This window comes from Tachysurus fulvidraco, chromosome 21 (assembly GCF_022655615.1).
Source record: "Tachysurus fulvidraco isolate hzauxx_2018 chromosome 21, HZAU_PFXX_2.0, whole genome shotgun sequence".
NCBI lineage: Eukaryota > Metazoa > Chordata > Actinopteri > Siluriformes > Bagridae > Tachysurus > Tachysurus fulvidraco.
The window spans coordinates 18048975-18076316 of record NC_062538.1 but is presented as its reverse complement, the minus strand read 5'-3'; the positions used below and the strand labels follow the sequence as shown (position 1 = coordinate 18076316).

Below are 27342 nucleotides of genomic sequence, written 5' to 3'. Positions count from 1 at the left end.
TGGTCTGTTTTAGGAGCAAAGATAAAGTAATGAGAGTAATGGAGCAGGAAAGAGAATGACAGCGAGAGAGAGAGAGAGAGAGAGAGAGAGAGAGAGAGAGAGAGAGAGAGAGAGAGAGAGAGAGAGACTGGAGGCTGGCAAGCACTGTGAATTGTAGTTCTACAGATTGCTCTGAAAGAGATGTATTTTATAACAGACTCGGGACGAGCAGTGGATCAATATCGCAGAGTAGATATATAGGCAGCTTAGACCTGGTTAACGTTCTGTTAATGTTCTTTTGGTGATGTGTTGGTTGTACGCTATACTTCCGGTGCACTCTTTGACCCTCTGTATCACAAAGAGCAGCTAGCTTTGTTTTTGCACCAACCTAAATTAATTTCTGTAGTTACATGTATGTGTCCTGTGTTTTTTTTATAGAATCAAAGAATTGTGAATCAAAATAATGAGTCAGAATATCGAGTCAGAATTGTTGTCCTACAGTAAGTTCATTTGACCACCTCGGTGTGAGAACAAAAAAGAGTCTTGCTATATAACAACCTCTTACTGTACCTTGAGAGATAGTGGGACCAGTCGATGTGTGCTAGAAGATCACAGCGACCGAGGTGCAGTGCGAGGCATGACAAGGGCTTTGAGGTAAGAAGGTGATGGTCCATTATTGGCTTTGTAGGCAAGCATCAGTGTTTTGAATTGGATGAGTGCATCTACTAGAAGAAGGTGGAGGGATCGCAGCAGCGGAGTGGTGTGTGATAACATAGGCAAGTAAAAAAAAAAAGTTGTGTCACTGCAGTTTGGATCTTGAAGGGTTTTATTGCAAAAAAGTGCAAGAGATCATACTGAAGCCTGTGCTTGACAGTCTCTGACAAAAATGATGCATAGTATCTGATATATCACCCTGTAAAATGTGTAAATATGCAAGGTGTGCAAACATATAAGTGAAAAATGTACTCTGCAGAATGTCAGAAAGCGAATTGGATCAGAAAAATGGCTTTGCAGTAGGTGTGTGAGAGTGAGTGAGTGTGTATGTTTATGTGTGGAGGCCCAAACGGAGCTCAGGCACTCAGTGGGTGTTCAGGGAGCGGTGATTGATTGTCCAGTGAAAACCTACGTCCAAGACTCAGCTGTGTACAAGAGTCATGGGCACGTGGCATATCGGGCAGTGCCAGTCAGAGACAGACCCTCACTATGGGCTCATCACTTCACATTAGTGCACTAACACACGGGAGACCAGCCTCCCACTTGTTAACACTCACTATAATTACCCAAATAGATTAGGAGTGATTACATAGGAGCAAGTCTGTTTTTTTCCCTGCAGTCCCATTGTGTTCCTGATTTCCCTCGATGATTACTGGGGGTACGGAATGAACAGGAGATAAGATATGCGTCTCACCCCATCATTACTCTCTATCGCACTTCAATCTATTAGATCCCTCTCAAATTTTAACCCTTCACTTACTTTAGTTAAAAAACAAGGACACACAAACACACAATGCACTTTGACTATATACAGTAAGATGTAAAAAGGAATAAATAACAAGTTTAAAAAAGAAAGAAACAATCATATAGGTACACACTTGTAAACAAATACAAATACATTGTTCAGAATAAACAGAGATGCAAATAGTGGGTCACTATAGTTTGTTTTTGTTTTTTTTTGGTTATTTTGGCACTTGGTTTAGAATTATGTTGTGGATCCAACAGAATACAGGAAGTAAGCATCATATATGAAGCTGGTGGAACAAACAATAAGCGTAACCGTGTCTATAAAATGTACGTTGTACCTTTACGTATTCATTTATTCATCCTTAGTGGGCTGTAAGTCTATCTATATGTTAGGTAATAAAAGTGAACACATAATAAATTCACAAGCATCTACAATATTAACTAATAATAGCATAAGGGGGATTAAAACCAACGTCTAACTCAGGGGTCCCCAACCTTTTTTTCGCCGCGGACCGGTCAATGTTTGATCATTTTACTGCGGCCCGCTGGGGGTGGGGGGTGGCGACTATGCAATTAATAATTTTAATTCAATTGTATTTAAACATGCCTTTTTAACTCACTACAATGCTAAATCAATGAGTACCCTGAGCTTGTTTCTTTGCAACGAGACGGTTCCATCTGGGGTAATAGGAGACGATGACACCCGAAGTGTGTTGTTTATGTCCAGTTTATTCCGTTGTTTTGTTGTGGTTGCCATCACTGCAGAAAACCCCGCTTCACACAGATAGCATGTCGGAAATGGCAATAGGGATTTAAGTGCTGTGGTGGCAGTCTCAGGGTATTCCGCCATGACTTTAATCCAGAACACCGGCAGAGTTTCTAACTTTCTAACGATGTCTGTTTCGAGCTCATTTTTGCTAATTTGTGGGTTAAATTTGAGCAAACACAATATACACGTACACCAAGCACTGTTAAACATGACAAAGTACTGGTGAACAGAGAGAAGAGCGATACACACCTTCTCTCCACCAAAGCTACAACACCACTACCGCTTGCAGCCGCTCAGCTCCAGACGTCACCTAAACCCGCCCGATATCACGATATTTTGCGCTTGCGCGGTATTGGTGCGGCTTTAGGTGACGTCTCTCAGCTACCGGTTAAACTCTCGTACATGGAAAGTCGCACAAACCCGAGAGAAATACACCACAGTAAATAAAATGGAAATAATTTACTGTTCCTTGGGCGGCCCGGTACCATTTGGTCCACGGACCGGTACCGGTCCGCGGCCCGGGGGTTTGGGACCACTGGTCTAACTGACACAAATTATAAATTCACAGCCCGTGTTAATAGTGCTGGTTTTTAGAATTCTGGTCTGTTTTAATTACGAAAAAAATACATTACACAACACTTAATTTAATCCTAAATACTGATGCAGATAAGAGTTACACTGGGTTACACCCCTACATCAACAAAATTAAAATCCTCCTAAAATTCCAAAGATTTGTTGTTGTTTTTTCGCAGCCCGGACCAAAGAGCACAAAAAAAAAAACATACATTGAGATCTTAGATAAGAATCTCAGATTTAATGATATAACGGAGGCCGTTAAGCAAAGCAAATCTGTGCACTGTCTTATTCTCATTCTCTGTAAATAATAAACAAATCCATTCTGTTTCTGTTCTACAGCTTTTTTACTTTAGCGCATCATTTCATTCTCCGTTATCTGCTGGTTCCAGTCACTGAGCTTCAAGAATAAAGCAAAGCGTAATGACTTGTGCCAGAGTAACATTTATGGCAAAGGCCATTAACTTTCCTTTGTATATTTCTGTACTAGAGAACTGATAAATGCTTGTACTGTATGTGCACATTTTGACGTCCAAATGTTTGTGGACACCTCACCATTACACTCATGTGAGTCCTTAGACAATTCCCTGCCTGAACACCAGAGGACGGTGTGTCCAGCAGGTGTCATGACGCGGGGTAAGGAAGTGGACCCAAATGCAGGATAGCAAAACAAACAGGGTTTAATAACAAAGGGAACACGAAATAGGACACGGACTGAAGACAGGACAGGACAACAGTAGATTCCGCGCTGCACAAGGCAACGCGGCACAGTTAAATACACAGGGTAATCACAATTGGAAACAGGTGTGTAGACAGGGAGGAGCAGACGAAGGCGGGGCAGACACGTGACGAAGAACATAAACAGATGCACGTGGCCAAAGTCCGGGCTGAGTCATGACAGCAGGGTTTGGTTACGTCCTGTGCCATGTGCTTTTGTTTTGTGGTTTGTGCGCTAACTACTTCCCATATTTATACCTGCTGTGCTTTTGTTTTTTGAGTTCTTGTCTCTGGTTATCTGATTTTCTTAGCTGGTTTATATTTTTGGTTGCCCTGTATCCTGTCTGCATCCTTTCCCTGCATTTGGTCTGGATTCTGTTCCCACAGATGAAACTTGACAGACCCTCCTCGATCCTGGAAACACACAATTGTGTAGAGTATCTTTATATGCCATAGAGTTAGAGTTTTCCATTGCTGACAATCAGGAGCCCAAACCTGTTCCAGCATGGCGATGGCAATACATTTACATTTATGGCATTTGGCAGACAACCTTATCCAAAGTGACTTTCATTTTACCCCATTTTTTTAGAAGTTAGTAAATTATAGTTAAGGGCCTTGCTCAGTGGCCCAGCAGTGGCAGCTTGGTGGACCTGGTATTCAAACTTACAACCATCTGATCAGCAGTTCAACACCTTAACCACCAGGCTACCACATCAAAAGACATGGTTTGCCACTGTTGAAATACAGTAAATGTACTGGAGATGAACTGGGATGAACTGGCCATGGGCCAAAAGTGTCCTCAGAAAGGAGGAATTTATTAACACAGCAAATGGGACTAAATCTGGACTGAGATGTTCACCAAGTACATATGAGTATGATGGTATGAGTATTCATCTCACTTTCTTTTTCCTCCAGTTTCCCCAAAGTTGATTAATACATTTAATAATAATAATAATAATAATAATAATAATAATAATAATAATAATAATAATAGTAATAATAATAATAATAATAATAATAATAATAATAATAATAATAATAATAATAATAATAATAGGGATAATGATAGGCAAATAATCAGACTATATGTTTATGTAATATAATATACATAACATAATAGAGATGTTTAAGAATTATGTAACCTGTTAATCTGCTTTCTTTTCTTTCTTTTTTTTTTCGTTTGTCAGATCGATATTTTGCAAATCAAACCAAAATATATTTTTTAAAAAGTTATTTATTTTTTGTTATAGAGTAAATCTGATTGTTAATTGATTTATATAAATACCTCGTCTCATGATCAAACTATTTACATCCAGGTTTGCCGTTCCAATATTTAGGAGATATCTGTGCTCAGATTTCTAACAACATGCAACCTATTTTGTATGCTCTAAGCAGCCCTTGGCTCCTCTCAGTCATAAAATTCATCCTGCTTATTCATACTGATGTAGCTGTTCCAATTCAGGTAGTTGGACTTGTCTAAATCTTTCTCTTTGAGTCTCATACACTTCCTTTATATTTCTATTAATTTTTAGTATTCTTTCACCTTAAGATTTATTCTGCTGCCCAGACACACACACACACACACACACACACACATATACTGTGTGTATATGTATGTATATATATACATACATACACACACACACACACACACACACACACACACACACACACACACACACACACACACACACACACACACACACACACAGTGGTACAGATAGTGGTACAAATTTATTCCAAATTTTTCTATACAAAAACCATAGGGGACACAAACTTTTACCCTCAACTATAAGTGCATATAATGGTTAGAAAATCTGTCAAGATTTTAACAATACAGAACTCCAGGAAGTTTTCTGCACAATAAAATCCCAAACAATTCACTTGCGGGACACCTAAGTAGGCGGTGTGTGTGGCTCATGCTGACAGATGATAGCATTCTCTAGGTCGTTGATTATTCTGGTGTTGTCTATCCGGATCATCCCATCACGTTTGTTAGAGCTTTGAAATGGGTGATAAAAGCAGGATAACCAGTTTGAATCACTACAGGAATGAATAGAATAATACATATGGTGTTTATTTTTGGTTGTTATTTTGTTTTTTGTTACCAGCATGTGGATGGGCTAGCTTGTTCAGGATGATTAGAACACTATACAGTACATTCACTGAACACATGCCCTCCTGTCTGCTTAATCTGCAGTGTCAGACAGTGGCAAAGGACAGGACCGTGACTGGAAATTAAAAGGGAGCATTTTAGAATCAGCACACCTCATTTATCAGAGTGGATATAAACCAGTGTATTTATAAATTATTCTCAGATTTGAATACAGACATAAACAGTTTTGTATGTATATATAACATTAGTATATATATTATTACAGTGACTAGTGTTATTTATTTATTTATTTATTTATTCGTTTAGCTGAAAGAAACTCAGTTTTCAAATAAGTGACAAAAAAAACAATAAACAGCAAATACAATTATGAGAAGTTTGGAGGCCGGTCATTTGCCATCAAGGGACCAAAGCTGTGGAACGCACTTCCAGCACATTTGCGATCCATCACTGTGCTGAGTGTTTTTAAATCGCAGTTGAAGACCTATTTATTCATACAAGCTTTTAACGCATAGACCCGGTTTCAACTGCTATTTTATGTTTCATTGTGTTCTTATTGATTCTATTTATTTTGTTTTTTATTGTTGTTTTACTGGAAAGCACCTTGTGCTGCTTTTGGCAGTTGTAAGGTGCTCTATAAATAAAATTTGATTGATTGATTGATTGAATCCATAAATTAAGACAAATAAGACTCGTCAATTAATTCCAAAAAAAAATGGCACAAAAAGGAATTGTGTGTTTATGCTAGCTGGCGAACACTGCAGCGGCTAGCAGCGGCTCGTGCGTCATCGTTTTTTGTGGCCGTACAAAAACAGTGACGCACAATGTTAGTAAAAGAGTGCTAAATGTGTGAACAATGGGATGTAATGCCTTTGGAGAGAGAGTATGAGGGAAAATTTATGAAAAAAATTAGCTTGGAAAACAATTTCTAACCTTTCACCCCTGGTTTCACAGCTGGCCTTGAGTTGCACAGATTCCTAGAGTTCTTTAAAAAGAAGTCCTTAGCATTTGACAGCAAGATATATAGTAGCAGTAGCAACAAGATATCAAAAGTGTAAGGATAATAAGTAACTGAAAAGGATTTCCTGCCTCTGGTTACTAGGGTTGAGCAAAAAGAAATGCAGTAAATTGGCCATATTTCTGCTCATATTTTCTTGAAGCACTGGAGTTGACATTATCATAAGATTAGCGCTTGGTGAATTTATGAGTTATATAGCACACGAAGGTCTATGATGTTTCCCATAACCTGCTAGCAAAGACTATGTTACTAAGAGAATATTGTTGGTAGTATTATTGGTCAATGGTATTAATAGTTATTAGTATTTAATAGAAAATCAAAGAATTTGTAGCTTGTTGTTGCGAGTATATTTTCAAAGACTGCATTAGATCATAGTATTATGCAAAGGTCAGTAACCCAGTAATTCCACTTCTCTGTTTTTCTCATGATTATATAGTCTGAAGTACTGCCCACACACAGAAATATTTTTATAATACATATTCCTTTCCTTATATTTCTTGAAAGCACTACTTTTTTCTATACAAACGGTATAATTACTGGTAAGTCTGGATATGTTCACTGGGATATTCCAGTGATTTTATGATGAACTCATGAACCCTGGGAAGACATTGAAGCTAACTGATGCACAATAAAGTATTACAAAATACTGTTTGGCATAAAATATACTACTGTATATGCTCAAATACTCTTTTTGCTTTAAGTTGTATTAATAATGAGCTAATTTTTTCTCGATAATAAAGGACCAGCAGTTACATACAGTATTATCACTGGGTGTTTATGGTGGAAAGCTATACAGCACAACACATCAAAAAAAATGGTGAATAAGAACAAGATGTTTAATGTCACTGTTTCCAAGAAAAGTATTTCTAGCATTAAATCCAGCATAATATATCATGGGACTTGGAGTGATGTGATATGACTGTAATATTTAAGTGTATAGTGCATTCATAAAGTATTAAGACCCATTAATTTTTAACACATTTTGTACAGTTGCTGCCTTATGCTAAAATGCTACACCCAATACCCTATGATGACTAAGCAAAACCAAGATTTATGAACTTTGCAAATGTATTACATAGAAAAATGTGAAATATCACATTGACATGGGTATTCAGAGCCTCTATAACACTTAAAATTTAGCTCAGGTTGAGATATTTGTTTGGCATTTACCTTTGATAAATTAACTGATTAAATTGACTGGACATGATTTGGAAAAGCACACAATTACAAACATGAGGTCAATCGGTTTAGAGGCAGGATTGTGTCAAGGCATAGATCAGTTTTAAAAGCACTGTGGCCTCTATAATTCTTAAATGTTTTAAGTTCAGAACAACCAGGTCTCTTCCTAAAGCGGGAGACACTCTAGAGCTCAAGAGTTCGTGTGTGGAAATGAGAGAAATTTGCAGAAGGTCAACGATCACTGCAACACACCACTGATCTGAGAAGCCTTTCCTCAGTGCAAGACACATGAATTGCCTAATGCACAAAGAAGTGCCTAAATGTCTATGAATGTAAGAAACAAGATTTGCTGGTTTGTTTGGCCTCAATTTCAAGTCTGGAGGATATCACGAGATGTTCCTCACCTGGACTGAATAATACCCTCCAATGGTGTGGCAGTGAAGTTTGATGATGGTAGCATTATTCTATGGGGGTGTTTTTCAGTTGAGGGAATGGGGCATTGGTCAGGGTAGAAGGTAACACAGCAAAATAGAGAGATATCCTCGATGAAATCCTGTTCCATAGCATTTAGGATGTCAAACTGCTTCTGAAGGTTCACCTTCCAACAGGACAATGACCGTGAGCACACAGGAAAGAAAATGCAATAGTGACATAGGGACAACTCTTTGAATGTCCATGAATGGTCCAATCAGATCCCAGTCAAACATCATTGTAGAGCTACCTGAACTTGAGAGCATCTGCAGAGAAGAAGGGCAAAAAACCCAATAATCCAGGTGTGCATCGCTTGTCATCAAGTGTAATCCCTGCCAAAGGTGCTTTAACTACCAAGTACCAAGCTAGGGGTCTTTGCAAAGTTATCACAAATCTGTTTTGATTTTGATTGATGTGAACAAATAATAATAATAATATCAAGCATTTTAACATAAGCCTTCATCCAAAACATGACGGTTCTGAATGCATTCTGAATACAAGGTTATAAGACACTGTCAATCGTAATCACAGGTGAAGTCATGCAGAAAACTGGCAAGGTGATACGGGTAATGGCTTTGTTGCTGATCCGACAGTGTTAACACTGTAAACATGGAACGCTTACTCTGCTCATCTCTAATGCAGAATAGGCTGCTGTTGACCTTGTAACACTGCTTTAAGCTTCATCTCTGCATCTCCAGCAGACCTCCTCGCTCTTCAAGTAACTGGCTGAGGACATTTTCCTATTGTATCAGCATCCAAATTTAAAGTTCATATCATCTGACTCAAACTCAGTGCAATCCATTAACCTGGCATGTGTATTTATTTCACTTCAAGGGTATGGTTTCTCCTTGCTACCTGTTGAGCCAGTACCTGAAAATTAATTTTCCATTGATTCTTTCTCTGTCAGGTCGCAGGCTTCAAATTGCTTTTGGTGGAAGGGATTACGTTGTTTCTAAGGTACTTGGTCTCTAATAGGGGACTGTCTTGTATTTAAACAAAGCAGAATACTGTCGTCTCAAAGGAAGAGCACAAGTACAACAAAAAATTTCTCTCATGTAAAATGTATTTCTCTCTAAATATGGAGGCTAAAATCAATTTCTTTGTACTGTAGTATGTTTACTTATCCATGAAAATAACATAAACTAAAAAAATTAATGAAAATAAGAGCAGACATTCATTCATGGAGTCATATTCAGTTACCACTTAATCCTGGATGGGGGCAGTGGATCCTGGGAACACTGGGTGAAGCACTGGATATGACATCAGTCCATTGTTTAATGATAATGTTATTTCATATTCAAGTGCAGTCAAGATGAGATCGGGGCAACATTTGAAGGAAGTGGAAGCTCATTGGTTAAGATGTTGGACTACCAATCAGAAAGGTGAGTGTTCAAATCCCAAGACCACTGAGATGCCCCTGCTGGGTCTTTGTGCAAGGCCCTTAACTCTCAACCGCTAAGTTGTATAAATTAGATAACTGTAAGGTAATCTAGATAAGGTTGTTTGCCAAATGCCATATGTTTAAAGTGATGTGAGTTAATATTTAAAAGATCAAAACACTTGCTCAAATCCTTCTAGATTAATGTTATTTGGCACATCTACATAACAACATTTGGTAGACAAATTTATCTTGAGCAACTTCTATTTTATACAACTGACTGAGCAATTGAGGGTTGAGGGCCTTGCACAGGGGCTCAGCAGTGTCAGCTTGGTGGACCTAAGATTCCAAATCACACCTTTCTGATTGGTAGTCCAACACTTTAACCACTAGGCTCTCCATTCACCATTTAATTTGGGAGGAACTCATCTATCTGAGTGATAACTTATAACTAAGTTAGTTGCTGAGCCGCTGTGTAAAATATGCATAAAATTGTAGCCTATACTAATATGGTACCAGAAAACTGGAGAACCCAGTGGAAACTCTTAAAGACATAAGGAATACACCCCACGCACCCCAAACTCATGATCAAATCAAAGAGCTATAAGGCTGCAATGCTTCTCTCTGCACAAAGGTACCACCCTATTCTATATTAGCAGCAGTAGCCTTATGGACTTTACTTTCTTCCCAGGGTGCGGACATTTCCCAAGGAGTCCGCCGTGCTCGGGAGGGAAACGGTACGAGCCTTGATGTACTACGCTCTGAAGGTGTGGAGTGATATCACGCCGCTCAACTTCCATGAGGTTGCAGGGAACAAGGCAGACATCCAGATTGACTTCACCAAAGCAGACCACAACGACGGCTACCCTTTCGATGGTCCGGGTGGTACTGTAGCCCACGCCTTTTTCCCAGGAGAACGCTTCACTGCAGGGGATACACACTTTGATGATGACGAGGCATGGACTTTCAGGTCTCCAGGTAAGGCCGTGTAAAAGGGGTTGTAGAACATGTATTGGATTTGCATTCAGTTAGATCTTGGAGTAACTGTTTTAAAGTATTTACACTAATCCAATACAATTTCTGTATGAGTCTAGTTGTAGCATTTGCTGTCTCTTCATGATGCCATTGATCTGTATAGATTACTATTCCTTTGGTAAAACCTGCAGATCTTTGACTTTAAACTGGGGACTCATTTTTCCTCTTTGATTTACATACATTATTAACCATTTAAGCACTCCAATTGATGAAAAATATTGAATTACATAGCACCAGCATGTGAAAGGCTTTTTATGTAGGCATATTTTTAGTAAATTGCAGTTCAATTACTGTAAATTTTAGCTTTTACATCTGGCAACAATTTAACTACTCTAAAGGATTCTGTATTATTTAGTTTAAGTGTGATGTGTTGCCTCAAGAGGAATTCTGAGAACTGAGAAAATAAAGTCTTTGTTATTACTGCAACAAGCAAGCTGTATTTTGTAATCTATTAGAGTCCAATCAACTCAAATCAAATTGGAATTCTATCAAAATTCATAGCAGATTATAAAATCTAAAAACAAATTATTATTATTATTCTGTAAGCTCAAGCTGTTTGGGTTTATAGACTTCTTATTAAGCAATCTATTTAATCAATTAAAATATATTATTTAAAAAAAGAAAAGGAAAAAAAAACATTTTCAATAATTTATTCTGTATTTTCCTGGATTTAAAATATTAAATAATTCTATTATCTATCTATTTAATAAATTAAAATAAAAACAATATTTTTTATATATTATATATAAAAAAAATGGCTTAGTGGTTAGCACGTTCGCCTCACACCTCCAGGGTCGGGGTTCGATTCCCGCCTCCGCCTTGTGTGTGCGGAGTTTGCATGTTCTTCTCATGCCTCGGGGGTTTCCTCCGGGTACTCCGGTTTCCTCCCCCCGGCCCAAAGACATACATGGTAGGTTGATTGGCATCTCTGGAAAAAATTGCCCGTAGTGTGTGAGTGTGTGAGTGAATGAGAGTGTGTGTGTGCCCTGCGATGGGTTGGCACTCTGTCCAGGTTGTATCCTGCCTTGATGCCCGATGACGCCAGAGATAGACACCCACGTGACCCGAGGTAGTTCAGATAAGTGGTAGAAAATGAGTGAGAGAGTGAGTAATATTAATTTGTAACCATATATTGCATTCTGATAGTGTATTCTATGAGATGTTAAATCTAATAAGATTTCATAAATATGAAATATATGTTCCTGGTTTGCAGACTTTTTTTAAGCACATTTTGCGTACTGTACCTAGTTATCTTTATCATCCATTCTGCTCTTTTAAGGCTGCAAGTAAACATGGATATTGATTGGCCCTGACCGGCCATGTTGCATATTTACTGTGGACGATGATTCCCTAGCTGATAGAACCTCATAGATCTTATCTGTAAGAATGGTGATTAAACTTTTTTTCAATGCATATTACAATAAAAAGGTAGGGGGAAAAAGAAATAATAATAATAATAATAATAATAATAATAATAATAATAATAATAATAATAATAATAATAGCAACACAGGAAAAGAGGAAGTGATGAAGATATTTATGTGGTTAAATCATTTTTGACCAAAATGCCTACAGTACTGAGGTCACGACTTGTAATTTGAAATGCAGAAACTTTGCTTAAAAAAATAAGACTCGAGAAATAAATCCAATTTGCCCTGCTGCATGGAATAAAACCTTAAAGCATTTTAGACCCTTTTTTTTTTCATTCGCAAGGTTTAAGGTTTAGTTTTTCGTGCCAAAAAAAAGTGAAAAGTTTGAGTTGAAGCTGGGTTTGTGACCTCATTTTGCTCCAACTAAACCATTTAAAGCAGCATTGTGGAGTGTTTTATGTTGATAACAAGGCCTGGCTTTTTGGGTGTCCAGGTGGATGTGTGAGACTCAGACTGAGAGGTTTTAGTCTGTCTGTGCTGACTTTCTAACCTCATTTTGCTCATGGCAAAGCCATTTCAGTGCAGACCCCTGGAGGCAGCACTAGAGCAGCAGATGCACTTCTCCATCATCTGAGTACTTTATCCCTGTAGCTTGTACTTCTCTGAGTCGCATGACTCTGTGGGAAGGAAGGTGCTTGTTTTTGTATAGTCGCTGAATTTTCTGTGAATTCTAGGGAATAGAGTCGCCACCCTCTTTGCATTTTTTTTTGTTGGCCTGCCTGAGGCCTTATGCTCCCTGACAGATGTGAGGTCTGAGCTAATAATTCCCTGGATCAAGAAAGAATATGTTTGCATGTTCCGCCTGGCAAGTGTGCGTATGTCTGGAAACAGGTAAATGTTTGGACCGCACTTAATGTTAGTCTTCCAAAGTAGTTACAAAAGCCTTAATCACTCCGGGTCAATTTGTGTTAACTATTATGCTAACTTAATTTTAGCAATAGAGAATTCTGTGTCATGCTTCCTGTGTCCACACTGATATCTCATTTCTCAAGACTCATGTCTTTCAAGCCTCATTTGAGGCTCTCCGTATCCACTCGTCCAAGTAAATTCTCTAGATGCCCGAAATTTGTAATATTCCGAAAACAAATTACAAACATCCCCTTTTTGTTAATGTAGTAAATGCAGTTTAATGACCACCGTAATAGCTTCTCAAGTCTCTAGTTCACCTCTATTGCCTCTTTTAAACCGGAAAGAACCGGGTGCTGGTACAGAGCTAGTGCTGGTGCTGGTTCAATGTTGGTTCCACTAGCGAACCTTCTAAGAACCGGTTTGCCCTTTCCACCGACTAGAGAGCCATCACAGCGCCACGTGTCACGTGTCCCAGCAACGTTAGCGCAGCAGCGGCAAACACAAACTCATTAACAATGGCGGATGTTGCTTTACTGTTAATGCTCATGGCTTTGCGAACCTACATTGGCATCTAAACGCGGCGAAATAACCGTGTACGTGCAGCTCTGTGTAATCTGTATAAACATAACGTGCATAACATTATTTTATCATTAACACAGAAAAAACGTTAGCTTTAGCATGTAGCTACCTACTATCATGTGTGCTGATAATGTATCAAATTGCGGTAAAGTAAAAGTGTATTAAACATTAGTATACTTAAGGTACATTATCAAATGCGCTAACAGTAGCCCCGCCCACAGCCCCTGATGCAAGCGGTGCAACTTTTTGGTGCTACTTAAGAACCACTTTTCCTGGTTCGGAGCCGGTGCTTTGGCTGTCGAAACAGAAAGAACTGGTTCTAAATTAGGCTCTGGCTCCGAACAAGCACTCAAACTGCCTCGGTGGAAAAGGGGCATCTGAGGACTCAAGTGTGCGTGAGGGTGTTTGCTAGGTCATTTTGTGGAGGTGATGTATGTCAAATGGGTTAAATAATCAAGTTTTTCAGAGCTACTTTGGGTCACTGGAAAAAAGTTTGCATAATACATGGTGATTAGAGCAGTCTTGAACTTAGTTAACTAAGTTTATTGGAATTCAAATGTATGTGTTTTAATGTTTGTACTGTAACTGAAGAGTTAATTGTCAGTGTCGGTCCCAAGCCTGCATAAAATCTTAGGGTTGCATCAGGAAGGGCATCTGGTGTAAAACCTGCGACAAATAAAATATGCAGACGACGTGATTCCTTTTGGCGATCCCGAACAGAGAGCAGCTGAAATAACAACAACAACATTTTTATGTTTGTACGTAAATGAAAAGCAGAAATCCAGATGAACACTCAGATTTTGAGAAATGAGAAACAAAAGCAGAGGCTGGAAGATGTCAGGAAGAGTTCATGTGGAAGAAACCTTGAGAAAAGTGGAAACGTGAATCAGCTCTTCACCAGATAGAGGGATTATGAAAATTATTCCTCTTTTACAACAATAAACTATTTGTAGCTATATTCAGATTTAAACCGGAAGTGGGTGTGGCTTAAACTCAATACTTCTGTAACAGTCGCATTTTTTACTTTCTTTCTTTCTTTCTTTCTTTCTTTCTTTCTTTCTTTCTTTCTTTCTTTCTTTTTAATAAGCTTCAAAGTGCAAATCATTGATTAAATCGTCTGGTTGACACACCTCTACTCCTACACCTTTCTAACCCCCCAGCTAATGGAGGACATTACTAGAACAGTCAATATGCATTTAACAGGTTCATAGAAGGTTAGAGTATAAATTTCCCTGAAAAAAGTTTTCTTCCTCGGTTACTTTAAAACACATTAGTGTTAATAATGGCCTGTTTTAGAATATAATTACAAAGTTGTTTACACAATGTTTCTGCTTGCCCATTGGAAAGAAACCTTCAAAGTACTACAACAAGATCTTCCCCTTTCAGTATACAATGTCACCTTAGAATCGTGTGCATGTTGTTAATGATTAAACCAATCCTAAGGGAAATGTTTAACTGACTGTATATACCATGCATACACACCTATGTGGCACGTTAGAATGGTTCACTTACTAATGATTTTGAAGACCAAGTGTGAGGAGACCTGACAACCTGGAGGAAATCCATGCAGATATGTCTAGAGCATGTGAAACTCAGGATCGAACTGAGGGCCGACGTTACTTCCGTGTTAAAACAATACCTTGTCCTTTTCTCCCTAAGCATTCCTCAGCTTCCTCCGCTATTCATAAAGCCTCTTTGAAGCGTATTGTTCTTGGCAGGATGTAGGAACTTTTCCCCCATCGAGGACCATCTGTTAATGTGCATAATTACTTCTGAAGTGAAACGGAGCTCAAGCAGAAGTGCCTAATGTTAAACGCTCCATTTATGCTGGTAGGTGGCTCCTCGTTGATTGAATGGCAGCTGGAGTGCCCTATGGTGCGGGATTGACGTGCTCCTGTGGGTCACTTAAGCAGAGTAGCAGGATTGCTATGCTGTTTTTGACAGCATGCAAATAGCTTTTATTAATTATCTCTCCGGTTGCCCGCTAATGCGGACTGATGATTGCGGCCCAAAGAAAAGCCTCATTAAGCAGGTGTGTTTTTGATGACTTTTGCAATTTGGCACCAGTCTCTCATTTGTGTGTAAGGGTGTGAGTGTGTGTGAGGGACATTGAGCCAGAGAGTGGGTAGAAGAAATTACACTCATCCATTATCACTTATATTACGTAGCTGTCAGTCCCTAGTGCTGGGGTGTTGGCTACTTTTCTGACTACCTTTAAAATGGATGGGAGTTACAGTGTTTGTATGTGATCGCTGTGGCATTTCAAGTTACATTGAAAAAGCTACATTTATCAAACTACAGTACAGGAGAAACTGAGAGAAGAGCTGAAGAAGTGACAAGGTGGTAATTCATATCCAGATAAATTGTGGATACAGATTAATATACCGAGGTGACATTTCTCAAGGTCTGTTTTATAACCATGAAATAATTAATACATGGCAATTATTAGATTTCAAATGAATGATGCAGCATTGGAAATCAACTGAATTAGACCGTTATGACCACAAGGGGCTAATACTTCGCTCACGCTAGCAATCAACAGGCATTTTCTATGTAACACGGCAACAGTAACAGTTCCTACGTGCCCACAAATGGCAGAATACAAGCAATTCAGGTAACGTGTTGCTTGCTACCGTGTGTCCGCACTTTGAAAAATATTCACTATGTCACCTTTGAGGCTCCGTCAGAACCCGAATGCTCAGAGCTCCCCGACTGTGCAGCGACTCACACCGCTCTTTCCTAATCATCATCTGTTATACACGACACTATCTGTACCAGCAGAGACACCTTCATTTGGCATGTTGTGTGTCTCCTTTCCTCAGAGATACATCCCAAACAATGCGCTGCCAAGTGATCATTGAGAAGCTCCTTGGGCCTCTGACATGCACAAATACATGCCGGAGTGTCTCAATAGGAGCGTCATTATATCAAAACTCCAGAGTCAGAGCACTTCTTCAGTCGTGTATCTGACTTTTGGAGAGTGTGTCTGCCTGTAGATTAGAGCCTGCATTGTGCCCGTAAGTCATCCAGGAGACTTCTAGAGCTTTGGTAAATTTAGTCTTTTGTGCTAAGGAACCATTGAAGTGCCTGAAGCTCATACAAAATGCAAACTACTGGGGTTACTGAAGATTACCTGATTTGCACATTTACATTGAGGTCTTTTTCAGCAATCACCGCATTTATTTTAGCACTCGTATCTGTAAAGCTTCAAATATTCATATCAGAGATTGTATTTGGATTGAAACCAGACATGGGCATGACTTAAACGGGTTTTTTTTTTCTAAATGCAGAATAAACTGTGACAATATGATTTAGCTAAATCATTCCAGTTCAGAATTTGTTTTTTGGGGGGGTTTTTCCTGCATGGTCGACACTATTTTATTAAAAAAAATTTAGTTTTCCAAAATATTAACAAGCTTAACTTTAACCACCGTGACCCTGTCCAGGCGGTTACTAAGGATAAAGGAATCCATTTTGTAAATGCATTTTGCAGTATCTTTGTGCTGCATACTTCATATCATTTTTGCAGCATTACAGACAGAAAGCAATATTCTAGACTCGAAACAAATACCTGTGAATTCTTTTCTCGAAAAAAGAAAACCTTGTATGAGTATCTATTTGTGTCTGTTCTTTACACAGAATTGAATTATATTTGGTAACACATTATACTGATTATAATATAATACATAATATAAAATAACTATTTCTTTTATCCTGTCTATCCTCACATTTGATTGACAGTTTCCTCTTTGTATGATAATTACTGTATATGACATCCAGTGCCATTTAACAGAAAGCATTTATGTCTGATTGAACCTTTTACAAGCATCAGAGATAAAAAACAGAGATTAATCTGAAAATAAAGAACTTTCCATACTAAAGAAGGTGTTGCCCCTATCAGATTCGAGCGCCTTCCAATTTTGACTCTTATATGCGACTCTGAGTCCTGAATCATTATCCTGTGTTATTTTACATTTATGGCATTTAGCAGACACCCTTATCCAAAGTGACTTACAACTGAGCAACTGAGGGTTAAGGGCCTTGCTCAGGGGCCCAGCAGTGGCAGCTTGGTGGACCTGGGGTTCGAACCCATGACCTTCCGATCAGTAACATCTTAACGTCTTAATCCTGAAACTCTGTTAATGTTCTGTGTCTGCAGATTCTCATGGCATGGACCTGTTTGCTGTGGCAGTACACGAATTTGGCCACGCCATCGGACTCGCACACACGTCTGCCATGGAGTCCATCATGCGTCCATACTACCAGGGGCCTGTCGGTGACCCACTCAAGTACGATCTCCCTTATGAAGACAAAGTCAGAGTCTGGCAGCTTTATGGTAAGGATTGTCATTATTTAAACTGTGCAGTTCTCAGTTTTCCTTCTCATTTTCAGACTCATACAGATTGTTCATATCTTCTAAATTTGAAGCCACTTGCTCCTACGTTCTTCTTCGTTCCTTTTCCTTCATATGCACTAGCACTTTCGATGCCAGAAAACTAGTTCCTATTCTCCAAAGTTTCTAGGTTCTAATTAAAAATCTCGGTAACTTTTTTTTGTGAAGCCCATATGAATAAAACAGTAAATCTATACTGTAGATAACTGTAGTATATCTGTGTGTAGGTTTGTAGATTGTAAATTATTCTTTGTAAGCATTTTTATAAAATGCCTAATAAGAGCATGCAGTAATTATGCATTACCGTGCGACCTTTATAGCTTGTAATAACCAATGAATAATTATAATGAAATTATAACATTTATTATCATTCAAAAATAACATTTAATCATTCAGTGCTTCTAAAAATAACTAGCGACCCGAGTACTGCTGGGATTTAGATTTTTTTTTTTGTCTAGGATTTCTACATTGTTTCTATTCTGTCTCCTGAACCTTTATATTTTTCCCTTCTTCCCCAATGTAGTTTAAACCAAAGATAGAATATCCTTTCTCAAAAGTGGGCAATGAACCTCATGAGACTGGTTCCCACCTTCAGATTCCAGTACTGATAATGAGTTGAAGGTCAATAATGATGAGTTATTACAGGAGAAGGGGAAGGGACACATGGGACCGCCATCACTGACCGACAAAAACATTTTCTAATACATATCTGAAAGACATAGAATGTCACATGGCTTCCCCCTTTTTGTCCTCGGTAATTATTTTGAATAATCAGCGGGTATTGTACTGTAGGTGACGCTTCCTCTCAGCAGGCCTATCCGAAAGCATTTAAAACCTGCACCTGTGCTGGTGACAGAGGTGGTGTGTAAAAATGTTCAGGGTCAGAATGAATCTTATTCTAAAGCTTATTCCGGTAACATGTATTTGAATACATGAATACGTACGGCGACACATCTGACGGCAAGTATTTGGGAGGTCGGAGAAAAAGAGACATCGAGATTAAAAGCCAGACAGACACGGGAAGAAAGTGCAATAAATACTGTACAAACCTTAACCAAAGGGTATAAAGAACAAATCTAAAGTGTAAATACAAAATTCAAGGCAAGAGTAGTCAATAACTTTACTACGAAACTTGACTTTATGAAAGAGTAAAAATCCACGAACTCTTTAAATACTCTAAAATAGGAAGGGATCGGGAATTATACTGTATATTACAGTAGAGATTAAGCTAGTATTCTGGTGGGCAAAACCTCTATAGACAAAGAGGGAGAATGTCCTGAATCCATGTTACAGCACCTCAAACAATCCATATACAGTAATCACCATTAAAAAAAAAAATTCAGGATGAAAGGAGGAAGCAACCAATTGTCAGTAGACCAATTTACTGGCACTTGCTGTAGATTCTATAGTAACTATTGCACAATGACGATCCCAAACTTTCCTCAGAAGAAACGGATAAAAGCCCTAAATATATGTCTCTGCCATGAACATTGTCGAAAATACTTTTATATTTTAGGATACTGGTGGTAAATCTTCTATATGAAACCACAGGATAGACACCATACAGTACATAATAAAATCCCCATGTCTGAGTACACAAGAGTTAAACCACCATAAAAACAGACCAGTTCCTAAAAAATGTTTATTGGTCCTCTAACAACATCTATGAAAAAGCACACTATATGGACATTTGGGCCAGAGACATGAGGCTTAGAATAGTGCTGCAGACCTAAGAACAAAAAAAACCACTAAGCCACCGTGCCACCCTAAGAAAGGATTTCTTTATATTAGAGTATTATTGATGTAATTAAATGGCGGTGCTCTGACAGATGGAGAGCTCTGGGAGAGTAGAGGGAGGGAGAGAGAAAACATTAAGACTGGATGGATTGATGATGAGCTGCGAGATCCTGAGACCGCTGGTGAACTCGGGTTAAGCCGTTAACCCCTGCCATGGCACGGACTTTGGATTTGTTCAAATAATCGAATGTGACAGATAAAGATTGTGTTTGAACAAAAGTTTGTGTGCATTACTCACGTTGATTAAGGAAAGGCCTTGATGAAAAAAATCCTGATATGGTCGGCAATTAACGAGATCTAGCGGTGATCAGTTAGCCTGATTTCATTTACATAATGCCACCCAGTGCCTCCTGATATTCATTTGTTATTAGAAAAATTCATCAATTCGGTGGAGCATAATTACACGCTCCTAAAGCATGAAGAATGGCTAAATCAAATGTGCTGCCCTGCCTCCGTGTATTTTTCCACTTCTGTTCTAAACGAGGAGCTGAAGTTGTGCGTTTTTAAGGCTGCTCAAATTCTGTGTGGAGGAAGACTGACGTGTTTATTCAGAAAAATCCAATAACCGTATAAAAAAGTTCATGGCTCGGGTCAGAACGCTGGCAGACAAAAATAGAGTAGGGTAGAGTCTCTACTAGAAAAAAATAGACTGATCGACTGATCAACACCAGAAGAAGTTACACTTTAGGGAATTAGATCAACAAAATGCATCCAGTGCAGTATTGCAGGAAATAGACAGTACAACAGACTTGCATCCTTATTTTACAAGAGGAAATATAGTTTTTTAGCATTCAGACTTTTAGTCTTTGCCTGTATTCAGTCGAAGTTTTCGCTTAAGCTTTCCTGAGGAGCCTAGATTATAGATCATGCCACCAATGTTGCCAGATTTTTACCAATTACTTTAAACTTTAAAGACACAAGGAACCTAAAAACATAGAAAAATGTCAACTAGAGTATTAAAATGCCTTTTGTTTTCTTTGCCATCAAATATAATATGGTGTAGCATAAAAGCCAGTATTAAAAAAAAATAAATAAAAAAGAATATAATGCAAGTCTAGTATATTATCGGTATATTTCTGCATGTGTAGGCCTAAGTATCGCAATAATAGCTGTAATTATGGTTTAATTGAAATTTTATGTATTGTTCTATTTTGCTTGAGACATTATTGTTGTACTTTACAAGCTTACACGTTGTGTAACTTCTGAAAGCGCTACGTTCTCATTACCTCTCAATACATACATGCTTAACTGAAATCCCACCAAACAGCCCACCAAAGTAGGACTAATTACCTGTCATGGCAACAGAAACACCAACAGGAAGCTTCAACCATATAAGGAAAGCGACGAGGGAAACAGGACAGACAGCGCACAGTGTGGGAAACGAACAGGGACATACGTTTTGTTATTATCTTCTGACTTGGGACGTTTTTCTCTCAGGTGTTCGGGACTCGGTCTCACACACGGCTCGTCCAGATGGTGTGTTTCATACCGATGATCCACCTGTTCTAATGGACCTGCCAGAAAACAAATCCACAGTACCGTGAGTACGACTCAACATTTACACATAGAGACAGATGTAGACTCTCACATTCGCATGCCTTGAAGCTAAAGGAGAAATCCTTCCTGTGCAACCTGTTTATCTTAATACACTGATACGCGGTATTTACAATTTTTACTTCGTAATGAAATTCTAAGTCAACATGTTGGTCTGTTTCCATTTTTTTTTCTAACCCACATGCCATGGTTGATCATAGCCTCAAAGAGAGCGATGCAGCAGAGCTTAAGTCCTTTAGTTGGTCCTGCTACATCACTTGTACACAGATAAGGTTCTGGTTCAAACTTTATCATCCATGCCAATATCTCATGACTCGTTAACTAGCTGACCCGAGTCTCTGCCGTACCAAACTTGTTGACTCGAGTCTCTGCCTCAGTTGACTCAACTTTGCTGTCTCAACTGTTCCTATGTTGGCTTCTTATAACGTTTAATGTTGCTGAGACATGTAAAGCATAAGAAGTAGCTCTTGTTCTTCTGAAATTGTTTTTTCAATAAATTTGTGCCAGAACCTAGTTGAAAACTATTTCTATATATTAGATTCAGGGTGAAATTTTCCTTTAAAAAAAGATAAGCAGCAGAATGAAGCACGAAGCAAATAAAAGGTTTAATCCTCGTCTCGCTATCGGCGGACACTCTGCCCGTCGAGACCCGCTTCTATATCTTCATTTCTCTTTCCTTCCATCTTCACAGCTGGTGGGTGAATAAAGTTGGATTTATCCTAACTAAGGTCTATAATATTTTTATCCCTGAGAGATTTCTTAATAAGCTATGAATGAAGATCTTTGTTAATAAGGTGCACAGAAAAGAAAGCCATAATCCTGGCAATAATCATTAGCAAAGCAAACACGACGAGTCATAAACTGAGAGATAACGCATGCGAAAGCCCTTTTTTGCAAGTAGGTGATAACATCTCCCTTTAAATTTTGATCAATCATGCTGCCTGGGCAAATATAGCAAGCTTGAAATGAACGCACACTTGACTGCACAATTGCACACACTTACACACCCAGGCACTGTTTATAGCACAAGAGATCAATAGAAAAAAAAAGCCTGTATATTCTTCACTGTCATCTGATAGCAAGCAACGCCTTTTGGTGTTTTTTCTTTCTCATTTGTTCTTTTTCGTTTTCTGTTTTTTTTTTTTCTTTCCGTCTTTCAGGCCAGCACGCGATGCCCCTGACAGATGTACCAGTCACTTTGATGCAGTGGCTCAAATCCGAGGGGAGGCCTTCTTTTTCAAAGGTAAAGTCTCAAACTGGAGGACAGTCTCACAATCGATACAAACTCGTAACTGAGTGGCACGTTCTTGCTTTGTGCACAGTTGCTGTCCACAGACATCAATTTCATGATCAGACGAATTAGAAAATGGTTACATATTTTGCCATGATATAATCCTGTTATGGGGCACGGTGGCTTAGTGGTTAGCACGTTCGCCTCACACCTCCAGGGTTGGGGGTTCGATTCCCGCCTCAGCCTTGTGTGTGTGGAGTTTGCATGTTCTCCCTGCCTCGGTGGTTTCCTCCGGGTACTCCGGTTTCCTCCCCTGGTCCAAATGCATGGTAGGTTGATTGGCATCTCTGGAAAATTGTCCGTAGTGTGTGAGTGAATGAGAGTGTGTGTGCCCTGTGATGGGTTGGCACTCTGTCCAGGGTGTATCCTGCCTTGATGCCCGGTGACGCCTGAGATAGGCACAGGCTCCCCTTGACCCGAGAAGTTCGGATAAGCGGTAGAAAATTAATGTATGAATAAATAATCCTGTTATCACTTATGTTACTGGTTCCCACCTGCAACTATAAACTATAAAGTTTAATGTAATGAAATGTCATATTGAAAAAAATACTTTTAAGGTTTAATAGAAAGCATTGACACTGGAGACTCTTTCCAAATATATATATATATATATATATATATATATATATAATATATATAATTTATTTATTTATTTTGGACAGAGTCTGTCTCTCTCTCTCTCTATACATATATATATATATATATATATATATATATATATATATATATATATATATATATATATATATATATATATATATATATCAGCAATAACACACATTTAAGTTGGACCACATACCATACCATATATAACAAGTCCTTGTATAAGTTGTTACTATAGAAAATAAACATAAAGCAAGGTTATAGACATTAACACTATTTACAAGTACGCTGGTGTTAAATCGATTAACTACTGAATTATTTTCTGGCCTGAAGTCTGATATAAAATGTATCAGGACTCTTCACACTTTCAGTGTGAGTCGAGTGTTTTTCCCTCTGTTGGATAACCATACACAAAGTTTTAGTGGTTGAGGATAAATTTCAAATCTTAGATGCTTATGAACAAGCACTTGGGGTCTCACAGAGATAAAATAGTAAAAATCGCACCTTAAACCTTTCTCCTCCTTTCATACTGTATGAGCCCTAATCAGACTGCAGCAACAGACTCCAGCATCGCTCTGCTATAAAAACTAATGTGAGCAATGACTGAAGCTTTAAAACAGCAGAAATCCACATAATGGTATTTCAGGTTAAATTCGGCTGTTTTTTTTTTTAAGGGAAGTATTTTTGGCGACTGACTCGGGATAAGCACCTGGTGTCGTTGAGACCGACTCAGATCCATCGCTTCTGGAGAGGTCTGCCTGCTAACCTGGATAGCATCGATGCTGTGTATGAGAGACCCGGAGACCATAAGATCGTCTTTTTTAAAGGTCTGTCTTGTGATTTCTTAACAAAAAACTGTAATGACTGTAACTGACATCATAAATGATACAAAATCACTGTTTTCTGTGAAAAGAATAACATGGATTTAATACTGTGTCATATAAAATGTGTTGTGTAATTTTATTTTATTACTATATTTGGTTACGTAGTCGAGATTTTGGGTTTCGGTTTTTCTTAGGGTTTGTCTTACTGATTTCTTTGACCATTGGGCAATTTTTTGCCAACCCTGAACACACCTAATTAGCTAATTAGCTTATCTCATTTCTTTATGGAACTTAGTATTAAGCAATAATGGACATCAATAAACATTTTATTTAGCCCAGTTTACTTAAATAATGGCTATGGCTATGTAAACCACTTAAGTGCAGAGGTGTATTCATGTGTTTAGGCTACAAAGCTTTTTTTATAGTCCTGATTTGAAATGAAATGCCTTAGCTAGCTAAATTTCTAGTTAGCAATCCTGTTTCAGTAGAGTGTTTTAAAGTAAAGTATTTTGTTTTTAATTGCATAGGAATGAACAGCGGTGTCAAGGACGCGGGGATAAAACAGACCCAAATGCAGAATAGCTAAAAAAAAAAAAAACACGATAACTAAAAAACATGAAACTTTGACAAGGACAAAACCAGACACGACTAGAACGAAGACAACAACAGAGGATTCCGCGCTGCTTAAGGCAACGCGGCTCGACTAAATACTAATCACAATTAGACATATGAGGAACAGGTGTGCAGAGGCGAGGAGGAAGAGACAAGGGCGGGGCAGACACGTGACAAAACATAAACAAAAGCACATGGCCAAAGTCCAGGCTGAGTCCTGACAAGTGGAATAGCTAATAGTCGTAGGTTATCAAAAACAACATCCAAGATCCAAGATGTTCAGTCAGCAATGTCTGTAGTTGCTGCTCTGTGTTACTACCAAGGAATGTTTGTAGGATTTATCAGGTTAGTTGTATTGTAAGAAGATCCTGAAGTTTCTTTTCTTGATATATTCATGAGCTCCATTAGCAGTCTATCATTCTCTCGTTACTTGTGAATGATATCGATCTAGTATTCTAGTTTTCTGTACTGTTCTGTTTCTGTAGGTGTGAAGTACTGGGTATTCAAGTCCAACATACTAGCTTAGAGCTGTGATTTTCAGTCGGCTACTATTGTCTCTTTCTATCTTTTTTTCTAGCTCTGTTTCACGCTAGTGCTGATGTTCTAGTTATCTGTAATTCCTTTAGGAGTGAAGTACTGGGTATTCAAAGACAACAACGTCGAGGAAGGCTACCCACGGCCCATCAGTGATTTCGGCCTGCCTATGGAGGGCGTAGATGCTGTCTTCGTCTGGCTTCATAACGACAAGACATACTTCTTTAAGGACAACCATTACTGGCGCTATGACGACCACCTGCGAAACATGGACCAGGGCTACCCAAAAGACACAACGTTATGGAAAGGAATTCCATCACAGCTGGATGACGCCATGCGCTGGTCTGACAGTAAGTGTTGTCGTTTTTTTTTTTTTTTGGGTTATTTCTTTATTTCAGCCCACTCCCAGTTTGACAACTGTGAAATCCACAGCAGACTTCCCTTTGTTCTCTTGTGCCTAGACGTCTCTGAAACAACCACACATGGCATCCCTTTCATCCCTTTGTATTATAGAGAGAATACATTTCGAGGCGTACATTATAGACCCTATTGGTTTTCCTTAAAAAAGTGCATTAAAACGATTTCGTTCTATATTCCTATATAGCGTTATGATTTATTGAAATCATTAAATATTTATGCAGTTAAATTTGTATTCGTCACACTAAGAATTAACATAATGTAATGCCTGTGGGACTTAGTGCAGCTCGCTGTGCATTCCAACAGTGAGTCTTGATGATGCTAGTGGGAGTAGATTATAAAAATAAATAAATATCTGTGCATTATTTTTAAAGCAGAATTGGTTTAGTAGTCAAGGAGCTTATTCAGCTTTCTTGGAAACTTGATTATGGACTTAAAATATTTAAGAAAGTAAGAAAATTCCATTAGTATTCATAGGGAAAGAACTACTACACTGAACTTTGCCTACAAAGTCAAAAATGGACCAGCTTCCTCTTACCTCAAAGCTCTTATCACTCCTCACACTGCACCTTGCTCCCTCAGAGCTTTTAGCACTGCTCGACTGGTCCCAACATCTCTAAGGGTAAGAGGTAGGTACAGTACAGACCAAAAGTTTGGACACACCTTCTCATTCAAAAAATTTTCTTTATTTTCATGACTATGAAAATTGTAGATTCACACTGATGGCATCAAAACTATGAATTAACACGTGTGGAATTATATACGTACATAACAAAAAAGTGTGAAACAACTGAAAATATGTCATATTCTAGGTTCTTCAGAAGCCACCTTTTGCTTTGATTACTGCTTTGCACACTCTTGGCATTTTCTTGATGAGCTTCAAGAGCTAGTCACCTGAAATGGTCTTCCAACAGTCTTGAAGGAGTTCCCAGAGATGCTTAGCACTTGTTGGCCCTTTTGCCTTCACTCTGCGGTCCAGCTCACCCCAAACCATCTCGATTGGGTTCAGGTCCGGTGACTGTGGACGCCAGGTCATCTGGTGCAGCACCCCATCACTCTCCTTCATGGTCAAATAGCACTTACACAGCCTGGAGGTGTGTTTGGGGTCACTGTCCTGTTGAAAAGGTGGTGTGTCCAAACTTTTGGATGGTGTGTCCAAACATTTGGTCTGTACTGTATACAGCAAGACTCTTTTCAGTTCTGACACAGACGTGGTGGAATGAACTAAACCCTAGACTTCCGAATTTCAAATGATGATTGAAACACTTCAGCTAGCATTTTCCCTGTTTGTTTTATGTGTATATTATATAAAAAAGATGAATAAAATAAAAAAAACCTGAACAGAGTTTTAGGTTGATGGTATCCTGATTCTGTAACCTAGTGAACCAGTGATAATGTATACATCAGTAGAGACTTAAGAGCACTTTTGTACATCACTCTGGATAAGAGCATCTGCCAAATATCATAAATGTGAATGTAAATATAAATGTACTACACGTTACAGTCTACCGCTCAAAAGATCGGGAGTGCTGATGATGTAAAGTAGGAAATATTACTGAGCATGGTGTTGTAGCAATATAATCTACTTATAGAATAAAAAGACTTATCAGTGAGATGCTGCTACCAAGATGAATCATTTTCCTATAACAATTATTGCAATTCTATTATTATTTTTTTAATTGTCTGTCCTACTCCTCCTTGTGCATATAAATTAACTAAATTTAAGAAGCTAACTTTTGAAAAGAGAACGAATAGAAATACTACAT

At 38.5% G+C, this 27342-nt stretch overlaps 1 protein-coding gene across 1 annotated transcript in view; it reads left to right on the top strand.

Moving 5' to 3' along the window:
* The window catches only part of mmp17a (matrix metallopeptidase 17a), an 89833-nt gene that overhangs the window by 55859 nt on the left and 6632 nt on the right, over positions 1–27342 (top strand). Inside the window, exons 4-9 of the mRNA XM_027176171.2 lie at positions 10350–10636; positions 17711–17887; positions 21179–21281; positions 22456–22538; positions 23864–24016; positions 25252–25509. Coding sequence (XP_027031972.2) covers positions 10350–10636; positions 17711–17887; positions 21179–21281; positions 22456–22538; positions 23864–24016; positions 25252–25509 — 1061 coding nt within the window. The remainder of the gene's footprint in view (positions 1–10349; positions 10637–17710; positions 17888–21178; positions 21282–22455; positions 22539–23863; positions 24017–25251; positions 25510–27342) is intronic.